The sequence below is a fragment of the Aquarana catesbeiana genome, linkage group LG08 (assembly GCF_042186555.1).
Source record: "Aquarana catesbeiana isolate 2022-GZ linkage group LG08, ASM4218655v1, whole genome shotgun sequence".
Classification (NCBI taxonomy): Eukaryota; Metazoa; Chordata; class Amphibia; order Anura; family Ranidae; genus Aquarana; species Aquarana catesbeiana.
In genome coordinates, this window is record NC_133331.1 from 19813275 (window position 1) to 19834627 (window position 21353).

The following is a 21353-nucleotide window of genomic DNA, read 5'->3' on the forward strand; positions in this document are numbered from 1 at the left end:
CAGCTATAGGTCTGCAGAGAGACCACTGCTTCCTCAAAGATCAAGGGTCCTTTTTTTCCTCTGTACACTTGGGGTCACTTGCTTGGAACCACCACCACTCAGAGAATGTCTTGTATTTTTTTAAATAAATAAATCTGAATGGAGGATGGGCAGTCCTTTCAATCATCCGTTTCTCCTCCATTCAGGGAGCTTGGGCTTTGCTAACTGCACAGGTTTAAAGTGATTGTAAAACCTCAGACATGGCATATGAACACAGCATATCCCTCTATAGTGTGTACTTGTCTCAATTAAGAACACAAAGTGTCATTTCTGTCTGCTGCCTCCTTCCTCTGATATCAGCATGGATCACTTCTGACACGTTTTCCTGACACCAAGAGAAAAATAGTGAAGGGGAGGGATCTCCAGCATGCAGCATGACAGTTCTGACAAGTTTATCCCCTTCCCTCCGACCGTACGCACATCTGCGTACTCGGCTTTCCGGGGTTATACCGGGATGATGCCTGCAGCTGCAGGCATCATCCCGGTACCGTTGTTTAGAGGGTGATCGGCTATCCGAGTATAACAACCGATGCGGCTAAAAGCTGCTCGGCTGTTATACCGGAGGAGCGGGAGGGGACATCCCCCCCTTCCGCCGCCTCCCGCTGCTCTTACCGGGCCTCCCGTGCCCGGTGTCCAATCGGCCGCCTTCGGCGGCTGGGGGCGGGCTGGAACGAAGCTGTGGGTGTCTTCGTTCCAGCCTTCTCAATGTAAACGCGGAAGCGACGTCATGATGTCACTTCCCGTTTACTCGGCTGCCAATGGCGCCGGTTTTAAAAAAATATACAGTGTTCAGAATCGCCGTTTTCAGGCGATCTGAATACTGTGAAGTGCAAAGGAAAGATCGGGGGTCTTTTAGACCCCCGATCCCTCCATAAAGAGTACCTGTCACCACCTATTACTGTCACAAGGGATGTTTACATTCCTTGTGACCGCAATAAAATTAAAAAAAAAAAAAAAATTTTTAAACACAATTTACAAGTAAAAAAAAAAAAAATAAATAAATAAAAAAAAAAAATGTAAGCGCCCCTGTCCCTGCGAGCTCACACAGCGAAGAAAACGTATACGGAAGTCGCTCCCGCATATGTAAAAGGTGTTCAAATCACACATGTGAGGTATCGCCCCGATCATCAGAGCAAGAGCAATAATTCTAGCCCTAGACCTCCTCTGTAACTCTAACCTGGTAACCGTAAAAAAAAATTAAAGTGTACCGTAGTTTGTTGCCATTCCACGAGTGCGTGCAATTATAAAGGATGACATGTTTGGTATCTATTTAACTTGTAAACACCACATTTCAAAAATAGGCTTAGTCATGAAAGGGTTATATATTCTGAACTTTGAACGGATGTAGAGAAGAGAAGGCCACAGACAGGGCCAGGACAAGGGGTGGGCAGGAGGGGCGGAAGATTGTAGGGGAGGGGATTTGTGTAATAAGGGTGAATTTGGGGGGGGTGGCAGGGGAAATATTGTTATTCTAGAGGGGGAAATGTGGGGGGGGGGTTGCTAAGAGTAGTTATTTTGGGGGATTTGTGTTGGAAGAGGGGGGAGGAATTTGTGCTGGGAAGGGGGGAGAAGATATGTACTAGGAGGGGAAATCTCAGAGGTAGAGAATTTTTGCTAGAAGGGGTACATTTTTGGGGGGGCTGGGGGGATAAGAGGGGCAAAGATTTGTGCTGAGAGGTGGGATTTCAGCAGGGGGTGGATTTATACTGGGAGGAGCGGAATTTATGCTTAGGGGGCATGCATGCAGATTAGTGCCTTTTCTGCAGCATGTTGGCAACAATCAGGCTGTGGGTGATTTTTTTTTAAAGAAAATGAACTATTCACCAGTCCAGCACTCTTCATAAACAATCATTGCCTTCTCTTGATCTGCCAATTCAATATGGCACTTTTTATTTATAGGCAGGAAAGAATGTCATGTGGATGTGCAGGGAAAATAATGTTCACCTATTTCTAAATAGAACAATGTCACAATAAAGTCCTTTGTCATAATGAAGAATGAAAGTTGCCAAATGTCAGAGAATGTCATTTTTGAATGTTGCACCAATAGCCACCAATTAGGTGTTCATACTCTGGGTGAATGGTGATCAAAGAATTTTGAGTGAATATTTGGCAGTTCCCTCCTAATGTTTAATAAATAGACCCCTAATGCCTCGTACACACGATCGGATTGTTGGCCAACAAAACCATGGAATTTTGTCTTGCATACACACGCCACATAAATGTTGGCCAACAATTACAAACATAGTGACGTACTACGTGGTTTTTCAGCTCTTTAACGCCACCCTTTGGGCTCCTTTTGCTAATTTTGTGTTAGTAGAAGTCTGGTGAGTGTTGATTTGCGCTTTTCTTTTTGCGTTTTTCATTTAGTGCTTTTCTTTTCGCGCTTTTCAGTTCATTTCTGAACGGACGTTCGTTAACCAGACATGTTGGGGAATCGGAGGAGATAACGTGTTATTTATTATTGGCCTTGGAGTTATTGCTTTGACATTATTTTTTGGGTTGAATAATAATGATTTGATTTGTTATATTTCCTAGATTTTTAGATGCATAGAATGCACTTTTTGGTTAAGTTCTCTTGGCAGATAGCATGTCTAATTTTATTTGTTTTCTTTTTTAATGCACAATAAAATAATTGTGTAGAATAATACTTGGCTATTTGTTTTACTTCAAATGACAGTTTGGGAGTCGGCAGTTACATTTTAAAAAATACAATGTAAAATTGACAAGAGACACCAACATAGTTGTATCTTTGATCTTAAAAACTATGGGATAATGGTGTTGTGGTAACTTGCCCAAATAAAAAAAAAAAAAACACAATAATATTATTCTTGATATCACTAGAAAAAAAAAGCCTTCGAAAATTCGTTTGCAATAACTCCATCAGTATCACCAGCAAAGCAGCTTCATTATTATCCCATTAAAGAAGAAGAGAATTGTGCGCTACATTTCAAGATTTCATAATTTGCTGCGTCACGAATGTTAATTCTCCATTACGAACGCTAGTTTACAAGACCGACCGCTTCTGGCTCATCCACGCTTCAGAGCATGCGTGTTTGTACTTTTGAATTTTGTCCGACGGACTTGTGTACACACGCTCGGAAAATCTGACAACAAACATTTGTTGGCGGAAAATTTGAGAACCTTCCATCCAACATTTGTTGCCCTAAAGTCCGACAACAATTGTCCGATGGAGCGTACAAACGGTCGGATTTACCGCCAACAGCCTGACATATTTTTATGTGTGCAGCATTTTTATCAAATGCAATTAAAAAAATATATATACACTAACGTATTTAATAAAAAAAAAAGCATTGTGTAAAAAAAAAAACCCAATATGATAACCAATTGTTTGGTACAATATAAAAGATGATGTTACGCTGAGTAAATCGATACCTATCATGTCACACTTTAACCACTTCAATACCGGGCACTTTTACCCCCTTCCTGCCCAGGACAATTTTCAGCTTTCAGCGCTGTCACACTGTGAATGTTAATTGCGCGGTCATGCAACACTGTACCCATATGACATTGTTATCATTTTTTTTCACACAAATAGAGCTTTCTTTAGGTGGTATTTAATTACTGCTGGGTTTTTATTTTTTGCTAAACAAAGGGAAAAAAATGAATATTTTGAAAAAATATATAGTTTCTGTTATAAACTTTTACAAATAAGTAAATTTTCTCCTTCACTGATGGGCACTGATGAGGAGGCATCGATGAGGCTGCATTGATAGATGGCACTGAAGGTGACACTGATGTGCACTGATAGACAGCACTGATAGGAACTGATAGGAGACACTGATAGGGGGAACTGATGGGCACTGATAGGCAGCACTAATGGGTAATGATTGGCACTAGTGGGCTGCACTGATCATCAGGACACTGATGGTCAGTGCCTTGATTATTAATGTAAATTTCCCATCACTGTTGCCGGTTACCAGCTCTTTTTCCTCACACTGTGACAACGCGTGAAGAAAGCAATGCCGATAACCAGCAAGTTTGTTTACATGTGATCAGCCGTGATTGGCCCTTTACCCTGATCTGTGATCAACTGTGTCCGAAGGATTTCGATGTAATATTTTATTGTGGGTGATCTGTGGTCTGTACAGAGTGTCTGTATGTTGGGAGGAATCTGTCAGATCTTCAGGGATCTCTTCTGACAAATCCAGCTGTGTTGGGATTGACAACGATCCTCATTATATCCAGAATCTGCTTCCCACCATACACAGTCTCCTGAGGATCCTGATAGATGAAATCTGTGTAATAAATAATAATGAGTAGTTATGAGTATTTATTGTTTTCTGGATGAACAACATTCATATTCTCAGTGTAGATGAAGAGTCACTTACAGGCCGGTATTATAGAGCCGACCGTCCACCCATCTCCATCCATCTCCATCTCTGTACAGACCAATCCAGAACTTTCTATCTGTTTGTTGGTTGATAGATCTGTTTATAAACTCCTGGGAGAAGAGAACATCATCTGTCACAATTAGGGTTGCCACCTTTTCTGCAAGCCAAACCCGAACACTTTAGCAGTATAGGGCTATTTTTTTTTTTTTTCACAGTAAACACTATAGGATTATAAAAGACCTGGGACATATTTGGGTGCCCCAAGGAGAGTAGTAATACAGCGAACAGTGGGTGTGGTGAAATTGCCCTTGCTGACATCATCGCCCCACTCTTCAGTGATGCTAAATCTGCCCCCAGACAGCCACCCGCAGCTCCCGTACGGCAACAGATTTGTGTGTGATTATCTCAGTTTCTTGGGGAGCCACAGCCCGGTCTGAATATTGTGTCCGGGTTTCAGGCTGACTGAAACCTGGACACATGATTAAAAACTCAGACTGTCCAGGTGAATCCTAGACAGGTGGTAACCCTAGTCATAATCCAGCCACAGACATCGGACACACAAATTGGATAGAAGTATGAAGATCTGTTTATTCCATTGTTTGTACAAAAGCTGTATGAAGATCCGTTAACTGGATGTATTTGTCAGTTTCCTGTTGCTCCATTGAAATAACAATCATTTTACATATCTAACCTTCTATATTAACCCCTTCGCGTCTAAGGGTAAAACAAATCTAAATGCCTAAAACCAATTTAGCATTTTTAACATGTGTTAGTAAAACCGTACATATTATCTGCTCCTTACTATCAACCACTTTGTGCATCCAGGTGGATTATACCACATCTTTTTTTTAGTACAAATTGGCTTTCATTTGGTGATAAATGGTAATGGATATCTCCTGATTTTTTTTTTTATTATCAAAAGAAAACTGACCCAAAATAGTAAAAAAAATATATTTTTTCTAAATTTAACTGTTAACTTCTTGCTACTACCATAACCAACCACCAAAGAACAAGGTAAGGTGTCAAACGGAGGAGCCTGCAGTAGGCAGATGGCTTCTGTGTCGGCGAAAGCGTCTTTTTTTTTTCAGGTGCGGCGAGCGGCATGATTGATGATTGGTCTACATTGGGGGACACTGTTTTTTATTTTTACATTTTTTTTACAAAGGATTTCTCAAAAACTGTCTCTGTGATTTTATTCCTTTTGGACACATCTTTGGTGAATGGGTAACCCATACTCATTCACACAGGGGGGCTGGGATCTGGGGCCCCCTTTGTTAACCACTTCAGCCCCGGAAGGATTTACCCCCTTCCTGACCAGAGCACTTTTTACAATTTGGCACTGCGTCGCTTTAACTGCTAATTGCGCGGTCATGCAATGCTGTACCCAAACTAAATTTGCGTCCTTTTCTTCCCACAAATAGAGCTTTCTTTTGATGTTATTTGATCACCTCTGCCGTTTTTAATTTTTTTGCGCTATACACGGAAAAAGACAGAAAATTTTGAAAAAAAATGATATTTTCTACTTTTTGTTCTAAAAAAAATCCAATAAACTCAATTTTAGTCATACATTTAGGCCAAAATGTATTCGGCCACATGTCTTTGGTAAAAAAAATGTCAATAAGTGTATATTTATTGGTTTGCGCAAAAGTTATAGCGCCTACAAACTAGGGTACATTTTCTGGAATTTACACAGCCTTTAATTTATGACTGCCTATGTCGTTTCTTGAGGTGCTAAAATGGCAGGGCAGTACAAAATCCCCCCAAATGACCCCATTTTGGAAAGTAGACACCCCAAGGAAATTGCTGAGAGGCATGTTGAGCCCATTGAATATTCATTTTGAATTCAAGTGATTGAATAATGACAAAAAAAAAAAAAAATTACAAAAAGTTGTCACTAAATTATATATTGATCACACAGGCCATGGGCATATGTGGAATTGCACCCCAAAATACATTTAGCTGCTTCTCCTGAGTATGGGGATACCTCATGTGTGGGACTTTTTGGGAGCCTAGCCGCGTACGGGGCCCCGAAAACCCAGCACCACCTTCAGGATTTCTAAGGGCATACATTTTTGATTTTACTCCTCACTACCTATCACAGTTTTGAAGGCCATAAAATGCCCAGATGGCATAAAACCCCCCCAAATGACCCCATTTTGGAAAGTAGACACCGCAAGCTATTTGCTTTGAGGCATGTTGCGTCCATGGAATGTTTTATATTTTGACACAAGTTGCGGGAAAGTGACAATTTTTTTTTTTTTTTTGCACAAAATTGTCACTAAATGATATATTGCTCACACAGGCCATGGGCTTATGTGGAATTGCACCCCAAAATACATTTAGCTGCTTCTCCTGAGTACGGGGATACCACATGTGTGGGAGTTTTTGGGAGCCTAGCCGCGTACGGGACCCCGAAAACCAATCACCGCCTTCAGGCTTTCTAAGGCCGTAAATTTTTGATTTCACTCTTCACTGCCTATCACAGTTTCGGAGGCCATGGAATGCCCAGGTGGCACAAACCCCCCCCCCCAAATGACCCCATTTTGGAAAGTAGACACCCCAAGCTATTTGCTGAGAGGCATGGTGAGTATTTTGCAGCTCTCATTTGTTTTTGAAAATAAAGAAAGACGAGAAAAATTTTTTTTTTTCTTTTTTCAATTTTTAAAACTTTGTGACAAAAAGTAAGGTCTGCAAAATACTCACTATACCTCTCAGCAAATAGCTTGGGGTGTCTACTTTCCAAAATGGGGTCATTTGGGGGGGTTTTTTTTTGCCACCTGGGCATTCCATGGCCTCCGAAACTGTGATAGGCAGTGAAGAGTGAAATCAAAAATTTACGGCCTTAGAAAGCCTGAAGGCGGTGATTGGTTTTCGGGGTCCCGTACGCGGCTAGGCTCCCAAAAAGTCTCACACATGTGGTATCCCCGTACTCAGGAGAAGCAACAGAATGTATTTTGGGGTGTAATTTCACATATTCCCATGGCATGTTTGAGCAATATATCATTTAGTGACAACTTTGCGCAAAAAAAAAAAAAAAAATAAAAAAAATTGTCTCTTTCCCGCAACTTGTGTCACAATATAAAATATTCCATGGACTCAACATGCCTCTCAGCTAATAGCTTGGGGTGTCTACTTTCCAAAATGGGGTCATTTGGGGGGGTTTTGAACTGTCCTGGCATTTTATGCACAACATCTAGAAGCTTATGTCACACATCACCCACTCTTCTAACCACTTGAAGACAAAGCCCTTTCTGACACTTTTTGATTACATAAAAAAATAATTTTTTTTTGCAAGAAAATTACTTTGAACTCCCAAACATTATATAGTTTTTTTAAAGCAAATGCCCTACAGATTAAAATGGTGGGTGTTTCATTTTTTTTTTTCACACAGTATTTGCACAGTGATTTTTCAAATGCATTTTTTGGGGAAAAAACACACTTTTTTAAATTTTAATGCACTAAAACACATTATATTGCCCAAATGTTTGATGAAATAAAAAAGATGATCTTAGGCCGAGTACATGGATACCAAACATGACATGCTTTAAAATTGCGCACAAACGTGCAGTGGCGACAAACTAAATACATTTTTAAAAGCCTTTAAAAGCCTTTACAGGTTACCACTTTAGATTTACAGAGGAGGTCTACTGCTAAAATTACTGCCCTCGATCTGACCTTCGCGGTGATACCTCACATGCATGGTGCAATTGCTTTTTACATTTGACGCCAGACCGACGCTTGCGTTCGCCTTAGCGCGAGAGCAGGGGGGACAGGGGTGCTTTTTTTTTTTTTTTTTTCCTTTATTATTATTTATTTTTTTTTATCTTATTTTTAAACTGTTCCTTTCATTTTTTTTTTTTAAATCATTTTTATTGTTATCTCAGGGAATGTAAATATCCCCTATCATAGCAATAGCTAGTGACAGGTACTCTTTTTTGAAAAAATTGGGGTCTAGATTTCTCCTCTGCCCTCAAAGCATCTGACCACACCAAGATCGGTGTGATAAAATGCTTTCCCAATTTCCCAATGGCGCTGTTTACATCTGGCGAAATCTAAGTCATAAAATGCTCGTAGCTTCCGGTTTCTTAGGCCATAGAGATGTTTGGAGCCACTCTGGTCTCTGATCAGCTCTATGGTCAGCTGGCTGAATCACCGGCTGCATTTTCAGGTTCCCTGTTGAGACAGGAGAGCCAGAGAAAAACACGGAAGACGTTGGGGGGGGGCATTCCTTCCCACTGCTTGTAAAAGCAGTCTAGAGGCTAATTAGCCACTAGGATTGCTTTTACATGAAAGCCGACCGCTGGCTGAAAAGAATGATACCAAGATGATACCTAAACCTGCAGGCATTATTCTGGTATAACCATTCAAAGTCGTGAATGGCGTACCTGAAGACAAAAAAATGGTTAACAATAAAGCACAGTAAACGGTAAAGTATGAAAAATTGTATACCTGAAAAACAAACATGATAAAACATAATAACAATAATACATTGCAGAATAGAATACAGTAAAAAAGAGCAGAACAATAGAGAGAGAAGAGAGAGAGAGAGAGAACAATGAAACAACAACTATTTTTTTTTATTTTATATTTTTGTTTGTGTTTTTTTTTTTTACACTTTTTTTTGTAACTGTAACTTTTATAACTGTAACCGGTTCCAGGTTCGGGTCTCTCAAAATGCGATGGCATCTTGGGAGACCCTGTGAAAGTATGCCTAGTCTGTGGAATGCTGTACCCTACGCTAATACTCAACTAGTGAATGGTAGCGTTCAAAACATTCACCAATGCAAAGACCTGGATTGTCAGGACAGGAGGGACAATAATACCGGGTGTCACGCCTATATCTGCACTTGCTGCAGACACAACATCTTTTTTGGGGGGTTCGCTGGGTAGGGGTACTCGGGAGGACATAAAGAAAATGCCTCTCATGCAGCCGACTGCATTTGGTTGGGGATGTGAATGGGGGGGAGTACGGGCGCTGCAGAAGCAGTGGGTTCCCAATTATTAGGATTGGCGAATGTAGCAGGAAGGGCACTATGGGCACCACGGGCCTGTGTTTGTCTTCTTGGTGGCAGCGGGACACTACTTGTGTGTGCCACTTCACCAGCTTGAACTGCACTTATGGGACTCGCCACGTCACCAAGTGTTACTGCAGTGCTGGTTTGACTACGACCGGGGTGTACTAGGCCACTGGTGCTTGCCAGTTCACCAAAACGCTACCAAAAAAACTGTTAGCAATCGCAGGGATCAGGCCTGACTCTGCGAACGCTGCAGTTATGCGTTTAGTGTTCTGTAAGTGTCAGTGATCGATCGATACTGCACTTGGGTGGGCTTGGCTGGGCCGGGCGGAGGGGCAAAACGCAGGTGCTAGCAGGTATCTGGGCTGATCCCGCTAACACTGCGTTTTTGGGAACCCTAAACTGCTGGGGACGCTAGTATAGATCTGATCGGATCAGATATTAATCCGTTCAGATACTATACCACTAAGGGAGGCGTATGCTGCGTGCGTGGGTGTTAGCGGTACTGGCGCTAATCTGACGCTGCCTGGGGCAGGTGCTTGCCAATTCACCAAAACGCTACCAAAAAAACTGTTAGCGATCGCAGGGATCAGGCCTGACTCTGTGAACGCTGCAGTTATGCGTTTAGTGTTTTGTAAGTGACAGTGATCGATCGATACTGCACTTGGGTGGGCTGGGCCGGGCGGAGGGAAAAAACGCAGGTGCTAGCAGGTATCTGGGCTGATCCCGCTAACACTGCGTTTTTGGGAACCCTAAACTGCTGGGGACGCTAGTATAGATCTGATCGGATCAGATATTGATCCGTTCAGATACTATACCACTAAGGGAGGCGTATGCTGCGTGGGTGTTAGCGGTACTGGCGCTAATCTGACACTGCCTGGGGCGACGCATATCACCGCCGGGCGATCAGGGGGCTAAACCTTTATTCGGTAATAAACGGCGGGTGCCCTGACACTATAAAAAATAAACGAACTAACCTGCATCACCCGTAATGGTTATAAGGTGATCAGGGGTGAAAGGGTTAACTAGGGGGCAATCAAGGGGTTAAAACATTTATTAGGTAGTATATGGGGGTCCCTGTCGCTATAAAACGCTGACGGCGAACTTCAATATTTACCTCCCTAACTAGCGTCACCAGCGACACTAATACAGCGATCAGAAAAATGATCGCTTAGTGACACTGGTGACGGGGGGTGATCAAGGGGTTAAAACTTTATTAGGGGGGGTTAGGGGGGTACCCTAGACCTACAGGGGGTAATACTCACTGCCCTAACACTTCTAACTGTCACAAACTGACACCTAGCAGTAATCAGAAAAAAAAAAAAATACTGCTTGGTGTCAGTTTGTGACGGGGGGGGTGATTGGGGGGGGATCGGGGGCGATCGGGGGGGGGATCGGGGGTGTTTAGTGTGCCTGGCATGTTCTACTGTCTTGTGTGTGTGTTTGGTGCACTCACTTGTCTTCTCTCCTCGGCGCTGGAACGGAAACTGCCAAGCCGAGGAGAGATGACATCACATCCTCTGCCTGTGTGAAACTACACACAGGCAGGGGAGGATTCCCATTGGCTGGGAGCGATCGCGAGGGGGGGGCCACGATCGGATGGTCTCCCCCTCGCCTCTCAACGCTCCCAGTCACAAGCCGACCGCTGCTGGCACCGGGGGGGGGTCCGATCGGGAGGAACGTGATTCTGCCTGCCCGTGCCATTCTGCCGCAGTATATCTGCGTTAGGCGGTCGGCAAGTGGTTAAAGGAGGCTTCCAGATTCCGATAAGACCCCCACAACCACTGGCCACGGTTGTGGGGATGAGGCCCTTGTACCACACTTCCCGGGGAAAGATCGACGCAAGCTTGTGCGGCAAACTACGCAAGGTCCGGCCCTCCTCCTTCTCCCCCCCGCTGCCTTCTGGGAGACACACAAGTCCCAGAAGACAGCAGGGACCATTCAGCACTCAGAGCTGAGGGACGGGTTGGCTTCGGGTGCCGACATCGTGGGCTCCCTGGACAGGTAAGTGACCTTATTTTTTTTTTTTTCAAAAGATTTTATTGAAATTTTACAGGTTAACATGTAATGTTTGCCATACATCTTAGAGAAAGAAACAAACAAACAATCAATGGGCAGCATGCACTTATAGAACAGCAGAGTATAAACATGAGCCAATATAGACCTTTGTAATCATGCATGAGGCTCAACAGTCTAACAAAGTAGGGATCGCCACTTACCACTATGGAGGCAAATTCAGATAGAGAGAGAGCGGGTGTGGTTTGCAGAGCAGGGCCAGACCGCCTTATAAGCAATCCCGCTTCCGTTCACCCCCGACGGGATCTTAGCTGTGAACGAGAACGGGATACCTGACAAGGCATGAATAGTAGTTAACATAACGGTCTGGTGACTGGAATTTAAAACCTGTACGAGGAGGTGAAGTCGTCCAAAGTGTAGGGCGGACTGAGGATGAATCAGTCGCTCGAAGGGGGAATCTATGAAGTCGCTATTGAGTAAAGGCGTGTATGATATGCATGTATACGGCAAGCATTAGGTTTCCTGAAAATGTCAGGTCTATATCTTTGGTGGGGGGAGGTATAGGGAGAGGGGGGACAGTAGGGGCGGGTGTGTTAACAAAAGTGGACACTAGTGCACTTGTCGTGTGTGCCTCTCAGGGGGACTGAGGGGTTGGTTGGGCCAAGGCCTGTTGCTTTTGTGAGCTTCTATACTCAGTCCAACAGGCCCACGTGGCCTGAAATTTGGTAGGAGTATCCGCTGCTTGAGCGATGAGTTGCTCCATTTCCGCTATTCGGTCTACCCTGAGAGTCCATTCTTGAACTGTGGGAGGGGAGGGGTTCCTCCAACGTGCCGGTATGCAAAGGTTGGCTGCATTAATCAGGTGTATAGTTAGGGTCTTTTTGTATGAGGAAGGGGGCCCTCGTCTGTGGTGCAATAAGTATCTGGCGGGGGAGAAGTCTGGAGTATATGTGGTGATTCGGGAGATTAATTCATGAATGTCTGACCAGAAGGGTTGGAGAAGGGGGCATTCCCACCAGATGTGAAGTAGAGTACCTCTAGCGGTATTACACCTCCAGCAGGTAGAAGGGACAGAGGGGTGGAAGTGGTGTATTTTGTCGGGGGTCCGGTACCATTTTGAGAAAATTTTGTATCTATTCTCCTGCGTCGTGACATTAATGGACCCCTTGTGCATGAGGGTAAATATGTGTTCCCACTCTGAGGGGGTGAGGTCTATGGCTAGGTCCTTTTCCCATTGTTGTGTAAGGGTGTCATCTTTAATTTTGTGGCCTGAGAACAATAGTGCATAATTTGAGGAAATGAGATGGCCTTGTGGTTCTGTTGAGGCGCAAAGCAATTCAAACGGCGTGAGGTCTCGGTGCCAGGCAGAGTTTTGGTTGGAGGGTTGGAGGAAATGTCTTATTTGCAAGTATTTGTAAAAGGGTATGTCGTAGTTAGGTAGAGTAGTGACAAGTGTCGGGAAAGAGAGGAAAGACCCATTTAGGAAGAATTTCTGTGCTCTAGCTGGGGAGCCGAGGGTATCCGGGGCAGGATCTTTTAGGAAAAGACCCGGGGGAAAGGCTGGGTTGTCGTCCAGCGGGGTCATGGGGCCTGGTGAGGGTGTGAGGGCTAGTATTTTGCATGCTCTTTTGAACACTGAAAGTGTGGTCCCAATGAGGGGATGAGTAGTGAATTCCTTGGGAACATTAGTGTGGGTCATCCATGGTGTGTTGGCTAAGGGCAGGTGTGTGAACGATGCTTCCAGTGCAATCCAGTCCTTGGAGGGATGATGTGTATGCCAATCCACCAATCTGGTCAGGTGGCAGGCCCAGTGATATTTTTGGAGGTCTGGGAGACCCAGACCCCCCAGTCTTTTAGGGAGAACAAGTCTGTCCCAGCCAATACGCGGAGTTTTGGAGGCCCACACAAAGGTTCGGGAGAGCAGTTTATAAGAGGCAAAGAAGGAGGTAGGTAACGTGATCGGGAGAGCTTGAAGGAGGTAGAGGAGCCTGGGTAGGATGTTCATTTTTAATATTGCAATTCTACCCAACCAAGAAAAGGAACCTAGGTTCCATTTCTGCAGGTCGCCCTGGATGGAGCGGAGTAAGGGGAGGAAATTTTTGGCGTAGAGGTCTTTTAGGTCAGTAGTAATTTTGATCCCTAGATATAGTATTTCGGCTTGCTCCCAAACGAATGGGAAGTTACTACGACATAGCTTCACCGTCTCCCTTGGTAAAGTGACATTAAGGGCCTTGGATTTACTAAAATTAATTTGGAGATTGGATAAGTTCTTGAAAAGGGTAAAGTCCGCCAGGAGGTTAGGTAAGGTCGTGATAGGGTCTGTCAAAAAAAGTAAAATGTCATCAGCGTATGCTGCTAACTTATATTGTTTTTGTTGGATGTTAATTCCCTTGATAGCCGAATTTGCTCTCAGTTTACGGAGTAGGGGTTCTAACGTTAGAATGAATATAAGGGGCGACAGAGGGCACCCCTGTCGCGTCCCATTGGATACAGAGAAGGCGTCCGACAAGCCACCATTGATCCGGAGTCTAGCGGTCGGGGAGGCATATAGCGCTAAAATCATGTTTAGCATGCGAGGTGGTAAACCCACTGCCTGCAAAGTAGCCTCCATATAATCCCAAGCTACCCGGTCGAACGCCTTCTCTGCATCCAGTGAGAGAAAAAATCCCGGTGTGGCCGTTTTAGTAAGCCAATGATGGATGTTGAGGGCCTTAGTGGTGTTGTCCCTGGCCTCGCGGCCCGGGACAAAACCGACCTGATCTAGAGAAACCAGGGCTGGGATGAAGGGGACGATACGATTGGCCAGGACTTTCGCGTACAGTTTCAGATCGACATTAAGAAGCAATATGGGATGATAGTTAGATACCAAGGAGGGATCTTTGCCCTGTTTCGGGATGAGGGTAATATGCACTTGCAATAAATCTCTATGGGCTACCGAGGTTGTTGTAAGGTCATTAAGTGCGTTGGATAGATGTGGTAGGAGAAGTTTTGGGAACGATTTGTAATAGGCTGCCGTGAGACCGTCCGGTCCCGGGCTTTTGCCTGTCTTCATGTGTTTGAGAGCAAGGAGAATTTCGTCCGACGTTATTGGGTGGTCTAGAGTCTGTGAGTCCTCTGGGGTAAGCGGGGTGGGTCCAAATTGTGCTAAAAAGTCAGTTAGGGTCTTCCTACGGTCAGCTGGAGCATCAGAACTTTCGGCATTCGGGAGGTTATATAGCTTGGTGAAGTATTGTACGAATTGCGCAGAGATGCCCTCGTTTGTGACCACTGCCTCTCCTTTGGGTGTAGTAAGCTTATGAATAGTATGAGAGGCTTTTTTAGACTGAAGAGCTCTCGCCAATAGTTTACCGGCTTTATTGCCGAATTCGTAATATAGCTTATGTGATAACGCATACTTGCGTTTGACCGCTGTCGTCAGTGTGTCTAAGAGTTCTTCCCTAGCCTGAGAGAGTTCAGCAAGTGTGGACTTGGCGAGGGAGGCCTTGTGTGTCTGCTCTAGTGTACGAATGCGAGCCAGCAACTCCGCCATGCGGGAGTTCTTGAGTTTGTTACGGTGTGCAGCTATATTCATCAGTTCCCCGCGGACGACACATTTATGCGCTGCCCATGTAACCGTGGGAGCCACGTCTGGGGACGAGTTATCTTGAAAAAAGTTGGAGAGGCAAGTGGTCAGTCTCTGAGCATATATCTCGTCTGTTAATAGGGAGCTGTCTAGGCACCAAATACGTGGTTTCCTGGTGGGTGATTGCAGTCGTAAAGTCATGGAGATGGGATTGTGGTCCGAGAGGATGGCTGGGTCAATGGTTGCGTTGGCTAGGTTGGAAAGATCTGTCTGGGAAAGAAAGAAGTGGTCAAGTCTTGAATATTTGTTGTGTGGGGGAGAGAAGAAGGTATAATCTTTTACTTTGGGGTGTAGTGTGCGCCACGTGTCATGTAGTAGGAGGTTATGAAATTGTTGCTTGATCGACTTTAGGGCCCTATAGGAAAGGGAAGAGGCTCCATTTGAAGTATCAATGGAGGGGGATAAAGAAACGTTAAGGTCGCCGCCCACGATGAGGGTTCCTGAGTGGAAGCTGGAGAGTTGCTGTAGAGTATGTCGGAAGAAGGTCACTTGGCCAGTATTAGGAGCGTAAATATTCGCAATGGTGAGAGGTATTTTGTTCAGGGTGCCTCTAATAAAAAGAAAACGTCCCAATGGGTCCGTTTGTACTTCCGTTACTTGGAGTGGGCAATTTTTGGCGATGAGGATGGTGACCCCCTTAGATTTGGCTTCCGGGTTGGAGGAATGGAATGCTGTGGGGAAGTAGTGATTTTTAAGCTTAGGGATAGAGTCTGACCGAAAGTGGGTCTCCTGTATGAGTGCGATGTGGGCGTGAGCTTGCTGTAGCGAATGGAGAAGTTTAGATCGCTTTTCCGGAACGTTTAGGCCCCGAATGTTTATGGAGTATAGTTTGAGTGAGTGTATTTGTTGTGAAGTAGTATCCGTAGAAGGGTTGGTGTCCTGTGTGCCCGCCATAAGTGAAGGGAAGGGGTAATAGAAGGGTAGTTAGAGGTAGGGGGGAAATCCGAGGGGCTAAGGATGTGAGTGAGTCAGATGAGTGTGTATTCTGAGAGTATCCGAAGAGGTGTGGAAGTACTTATCCAACAACCTCGAGAGTAGCAATCGGCGTAAAGCGGAGCACGGGTAGGAAGAGAGTCCTTACATACGGACAATATCCCTAACCGAGTCCGTGTGGGGGTTGGCCGAGAAACCTGGCAGCGATGGACGAAATGAGGGTGACGTTCAATGAACGGAATGTGAGCCGCCATCACGGGATGGTTTGTAGCTTGAAAGGGGTAGGTATATCTAATGGAGCACCTCTAGTGGGTGGGTTAACGTCCCAGTGGGTAATGTAATAACAAAACAGCTCCCCGAGGGTGGTGCGGCGGTGAGAGGTGAACCTAGCTATGGGTAATGTGCAGGTTAGCAGTAGGGAGCCTTACAGGTCTGCAATGCTCCCCAGTCAGGGAAGAGGGCTCTAAGCCGATCCTTCCCCACCCCCCACCCCCCACTCGGGGTCCGTGAAGGCGGGGAAGGGACGGTGGCAGCCGACACAAATCAGGCTCTGCAACCCCCAAAGACACTTAATAGGGAGATTTGTCTGGTCTTAGGGGGGTGACCTGTGCATGTCTGTATGTACTTAAAACATCTTAACAGTATAGTTAACCTCTAAAAACTCTTACGTTACTCTAGGCTGCTAGGAAAACAAATTGGTGCAGGTCAGCTATGCAGCCAACAGTCCGCTGTGTTGAAAGGGAAGCAAAAAAGAAAAACGGCTAACCAAAAAAATAGAACTTATACTTATAGACTTGTTGTAACGGCTGTGATGTTTCTAGGACAGTGTAGGTGTGAGTCCTTGAGTCTCTTGCCGATGTAAGTAGACGGACGTCTGTCGCAGTGTATCGGTCGGTCTGATCCTTTGATGACTAAGCAACCAGATCCTCAAGGCAGGACAGTCGGCCAAAGTGGGAGTTCTAAGTTCCGCAGGTCGTACACCTTGTTGTTGAATGAGGAGGAGCGGATCTCATCTCTTCGGATGGAAGGGTAGTGCTGGAGTCTGCGTGATCGAAAGATCCCAGTGCGTCCGCTGTAGGTTGCGTGATTGAAGAGACTCTGCTAGTGTTACGAAAATTGTAGTGCCGGGTTAGGAGTAGTTCAGCGTTGTGTCCTGAGGCCGTAACCAAAGAGGTCTGAGCGAAGGTGTGGGCCGTAAGCCACATGTAGATCTGTAAACGGACAGGTAGGCTTGAGAACGAGCCTGGGTATCCTGTGAAGATCTTGCGACCCTGCGGGCCTGAACGGGTGTAATTGAGGAGACAGCCTATAGACATTAGTATCCACACTTCTGTAGTGACATATGGGAGTCAAAAATTAGGTCCCAAAACAAAATTCTTCAGATAAGGGACTGAACAAAGCTCAACGAAACTAAAGGAAAGAGAAACGTGTAACAGAGATATAGAGTCCTGTCGCCCCGATATTAGCGGTCCCTGCGCCTCCTCCTTGATCTTGGGGAGGTGGTAACGTAGTCAGCTCCAGGACCGCTCCGGTAGGTGGGTTGGTTCCTATGGGTGGAAGGCGAGCGTCTTCTGCGGTGTCTGGATTCCTGAGCCTCCATGGGTTCATCTCTAGGTTGGTCGAGGTGTAGTGGGACCCTGCGAAAGGCGGCATACCAATTAGGCACTGGCACTGTGGCAATCCCAAGTGTGGCGCAGAACTGAGGCAGATCCTCTGGAACTTTGAGTATTGCTGTGCGGCCGTTGTTGGAAGCTGAGAGGCAAAAGGGAAACTTCCACTTATAGAGAATACGTTTCTCCCTTAAGACATCTAGAAGTGGCCTCAGGTCTCTTCTATGTTGAAGTGTGATCCCAGATAGATCTTGGTATATTTGGATATGGGCACCCGCGTGTGTGATTTGCTGGCTGCTCCTGGCTTGGTGTAGGATGTCCTCTTTTAGTTTGTAATCGACAATGCAGCATATTATGTCCCGGGGAGGATCTGTCTCCCGTCCCTTGGGGCACAGTGCGCGATGTATCCTCTCCATGTGAATGGGGGTTTGCGGGGGTCTGTGGAGAAGGCCGTTGAAAAGGCTGGTTACTTCTTGAGAGATCTGTTCCCCCTCAAATGCCTCCGGAAGGCCTCTGACACGGAGATTATGCCTCCGACCCCTGTTGTCAAGGTCCTCTAAGTGACGCTGCATGTCACGCATCTGCAGTGTGTGGGAATCAACGCAATCAGTGACTAAGTGAATAGCGGTGTCGTGGCATTCAGTTACTGTCTCAACTCTCAGGACTCTCTCGTTCAAGGCGCGAAAATCCAGCCGTAATTCCGCTATGGCTGCGGACAAAGTGTCCTTGATATCTTCAGCAATCAGTCTTATGTCTTGGATATTGAGCTGAGGCTGGGGGGTAAGTACAATTCCGTCTCCTGCAGCATTTGATCTGGTCTGACTAGAGTCAGACGTGTTTGGAGGCAGAGACTGTGCTCCTGAGTGCGGAGGGCCGTGAGGGGCAGGCGCCATATTGCCTCTGCCGGTTCTGAACATCTCCGGTATATGGCGGTTTCGGGATTCAGTTAGCTCCCTGGGGGATCTCGAGCGGGATGCAGAGGATGATCGAGAAGCCGTGCCCATTATCCACTGGTAGGATAGTGTGAGAGTACCTACCGGTTGCTTAGTGTGTCTCCCGTGATGGACAAAGCTCAGGGTTTAGGTGTCCGTCGCCATATCAAGTTGGGCGACGCCCCTCAGAAGAGAAATCAGGTGAGGTGATCCTGGGGGAGCAAGATGGCGGCCTTCTTCCACAGTTAGGCCAGGACCTCCTATTAACTTAGGCTGTGACCGGGGATTTGTGTGGCAGGCCGCGGGTGTCCGATATCGGCCTTTCCTATGTGGCTGCTGGTTTACGGGGCTTGTATGGAGAGGGCCTACCTTCCGGAGGTGTCCGCTGTACACCGGGCCAGGTTCGGATATGCTCGTACCGCCGCTCGCGGTACTCCCGTTCGGGGGAGCTGGAGGCTCCACAGGCTTCAAGATGGCGGCGGGCCGCGAGCGTTCGGGACCAATCTTCCAGATTTTATCAGTGCCAACACAGCGCCCGATCCTCCCTCGCTATATCTGTAGTGGATGGCGGCAGTGTGGCACCTCCGAGTTTGGCCGATTACAGCACCTGAGTCCGGGGATGAAGAGGGGCCGTAGGCCGCAAGATGGCGGCGAGTCTGTCGTGAGGAAGAGCGGGCCGCGAGCGTTCGGGACCAATCTCCCAGAGTTTGTCAGCTGCCACAGTGCCAATACAGCGCCCGGTCCTCCCTCTCTATGTCTGTAGTGGATGGCGGCAGTGTGGCTCCCCCGAGTTCGGCCGATTACAGCACCTGAGTCCGGGGATGAAGAGGGGCCGTAGGCCGCAAGATGGCGGCGAGTCAGTCGTGAGGGAGAGCCGGCCGGTGCTTCAGAGGGCCCGATCGAGCATGTAAAGTTCCGAAATTCCCCCTGGGTTCTGTGGAAGAGGTGCCCAGGAACTGGTGGGTGAAATTTTAAGGCTCCCCTGTTGGTCGAATACGCTGGATGGCGTTAGATTGTATGGGTCTCTGTGGAGCTATCAGTCCATACGTCCATTCACTGCGAGGTCCGGACACGCCCCCCGTAAGTGACCTTATATTGAAAGTCAACAGCTACTGTATTTTTAGCTACTGACTTTTTTTTTTTTTTTTACCCAGGAAATCTGCTTTAAGCCCTGCCTATGCTCTTCCTCCCTGCCTTGGTGCTTGTCTCCATGTGCACCTGACCTGTGTCCCTGCATCTTGTATCCTGATCCTGGACCCAGATCCCGACCCTGCAACCTGATCCCTTCCCATTTGCTCTCTCCGTCTCCTATTACCCTCTCCCTGTCCTGTCCGGCTCCTAGCTCCCTCTGCTTGATCTCCCGTATATGACCCTGGCTCTGTTACCACTATGCTTTGCTTATCCTGTTTGCTGTATATATTTGGTTTGCGCAGTTCATTGTATGTCACTATTTGTTTGGTTATCTGGTTTGTTTTACACAGTTTTGTTATATTGAAGGTGCATTTACGTTTATGTTATTCACTTATTTTTAAAGGGTAACTCCACTTTCGTTGGGGGAAAAAATAGCAAATAAAGAAAAAAGAATATAGCGTGTACAATTGTGATACAAGTCATATTGTAATTGAATGTTATTAAAAATTACCTTTCCTTTTCAATCTGCAGCCGTTGTAATTTTTTATAAATGCAATATGGCTAACATGGGGTTGTTCTGCACACAGAGTGTGTACTGACCACTCACCAGAAGCATCATTTCCTGCTTCTGTGATTGGCTCACCAATTCTCCCAGAAGTCTACACTAAGATACAAGTCAGATTTCAGGCATCCCCTGCAACAATAATGTCATTTTTGGTGAGATAATTCCAATTGGAACACGTCCTCATTAGAGCCCAGCAGCTGCCACAGCTGATTGAGAATTATGAAACCACTCTCATTAGACCCACTTAGCCCAGAGGCACAGACAAACACACAGGGATTCTTTCAGAATAACAAAAGATAGGAATCTGCAACAAAGGTTGTTATAATCCTCGCAGTGTACATCAATCACCCAGAGGGGAATGTTTTTTCCTCAACAAAAGTAAATTATATTATATTATAATATATATATATATATACTGTATATATATATATATATTATAAATATATTATTACATACATGTGCATTGACAAAAAATGTGTTCGTTTTCATTTTCGTTTCATTCATTTTTTCGGAAATTCGGAAATCCGAAAATTCGGATTTTCAAATTTCTGAAATTTTAGAATTTCCGAATTTTCAAATTTCAGAATTTTTAATTTTCTGAATTTGGAATTTTTAAACTTCCAAATTTTCAAATTGCAAATTTCTGAAATTTCGAATTCCGAATTTCGGAATTTTCAGAATTCGAAAATTCAGAAATTCAAAAATTCGAAAATCCGAAAAATCGAAAATCTGAAAAAAAGAAAGAAAATCTGTAAAGTTCGAAATAACTATTAAATTCTAGGTATTGGAATTTCCTTTCAAATTTGGCTGTTTGTGAACGTAACGAATACAAATTTATCTGAATTATCTGAAATAACGAATGCCACATCTAAACAAATGGTAACCTGGTGGATCCGGACATAAGGTAACCAGGTGGATCCGGACAATATTGTTGGGATCCATCAAGATCCTGGAGTTTCTCTACTAAGTCAGCTGAGAACAAGTAATAGCTCGCTATTAACTGATTCTGGATCACAGGAGAGTAACTGAAGTGCACTCCTGTGACCCAAAAGAGAAGTATTCAAAGTGTAACTAAACCCAGGAGCCTGCATTCACTATATCTGGTTTCCCACAGTACACAGAACATGGAAAGGCAATT

At 45.4% G+C, this 21353-nt stretch overlaps 1 protein-coding gene across 2 annotated transcripts in view; it reads right to left on the minus strand.

Moving 5' to 3' along the window:
- Positions 1-2895: 2895 nt before the first annotated feature.
- Positions 2896-21353, minus strand: part of LOC141105222 (killer cell lectin-like receptor subfamily B member 1B allele C) — a 60129-nt gene continuing 41671 nt past the window's right edge. For both annotated transcript variants that reach the window (XM_073595112.1, XM_073595111.1), the window contains 2 exons: positions 4389-4501; positions 2896-4295 (listed from right to left, as the gene is read on the minus strand). In XM_073595112.1, the coding sequence (XP_073451213.1) occupies positions 4175-4295; positions 4389-4501 (234 nt within the window). In that variant the 3' untranslated portion in view covers positions 2896-4174. The remainder of the gene's footprint in view (positions 4296-4388; positions 4502-21353) is intronic.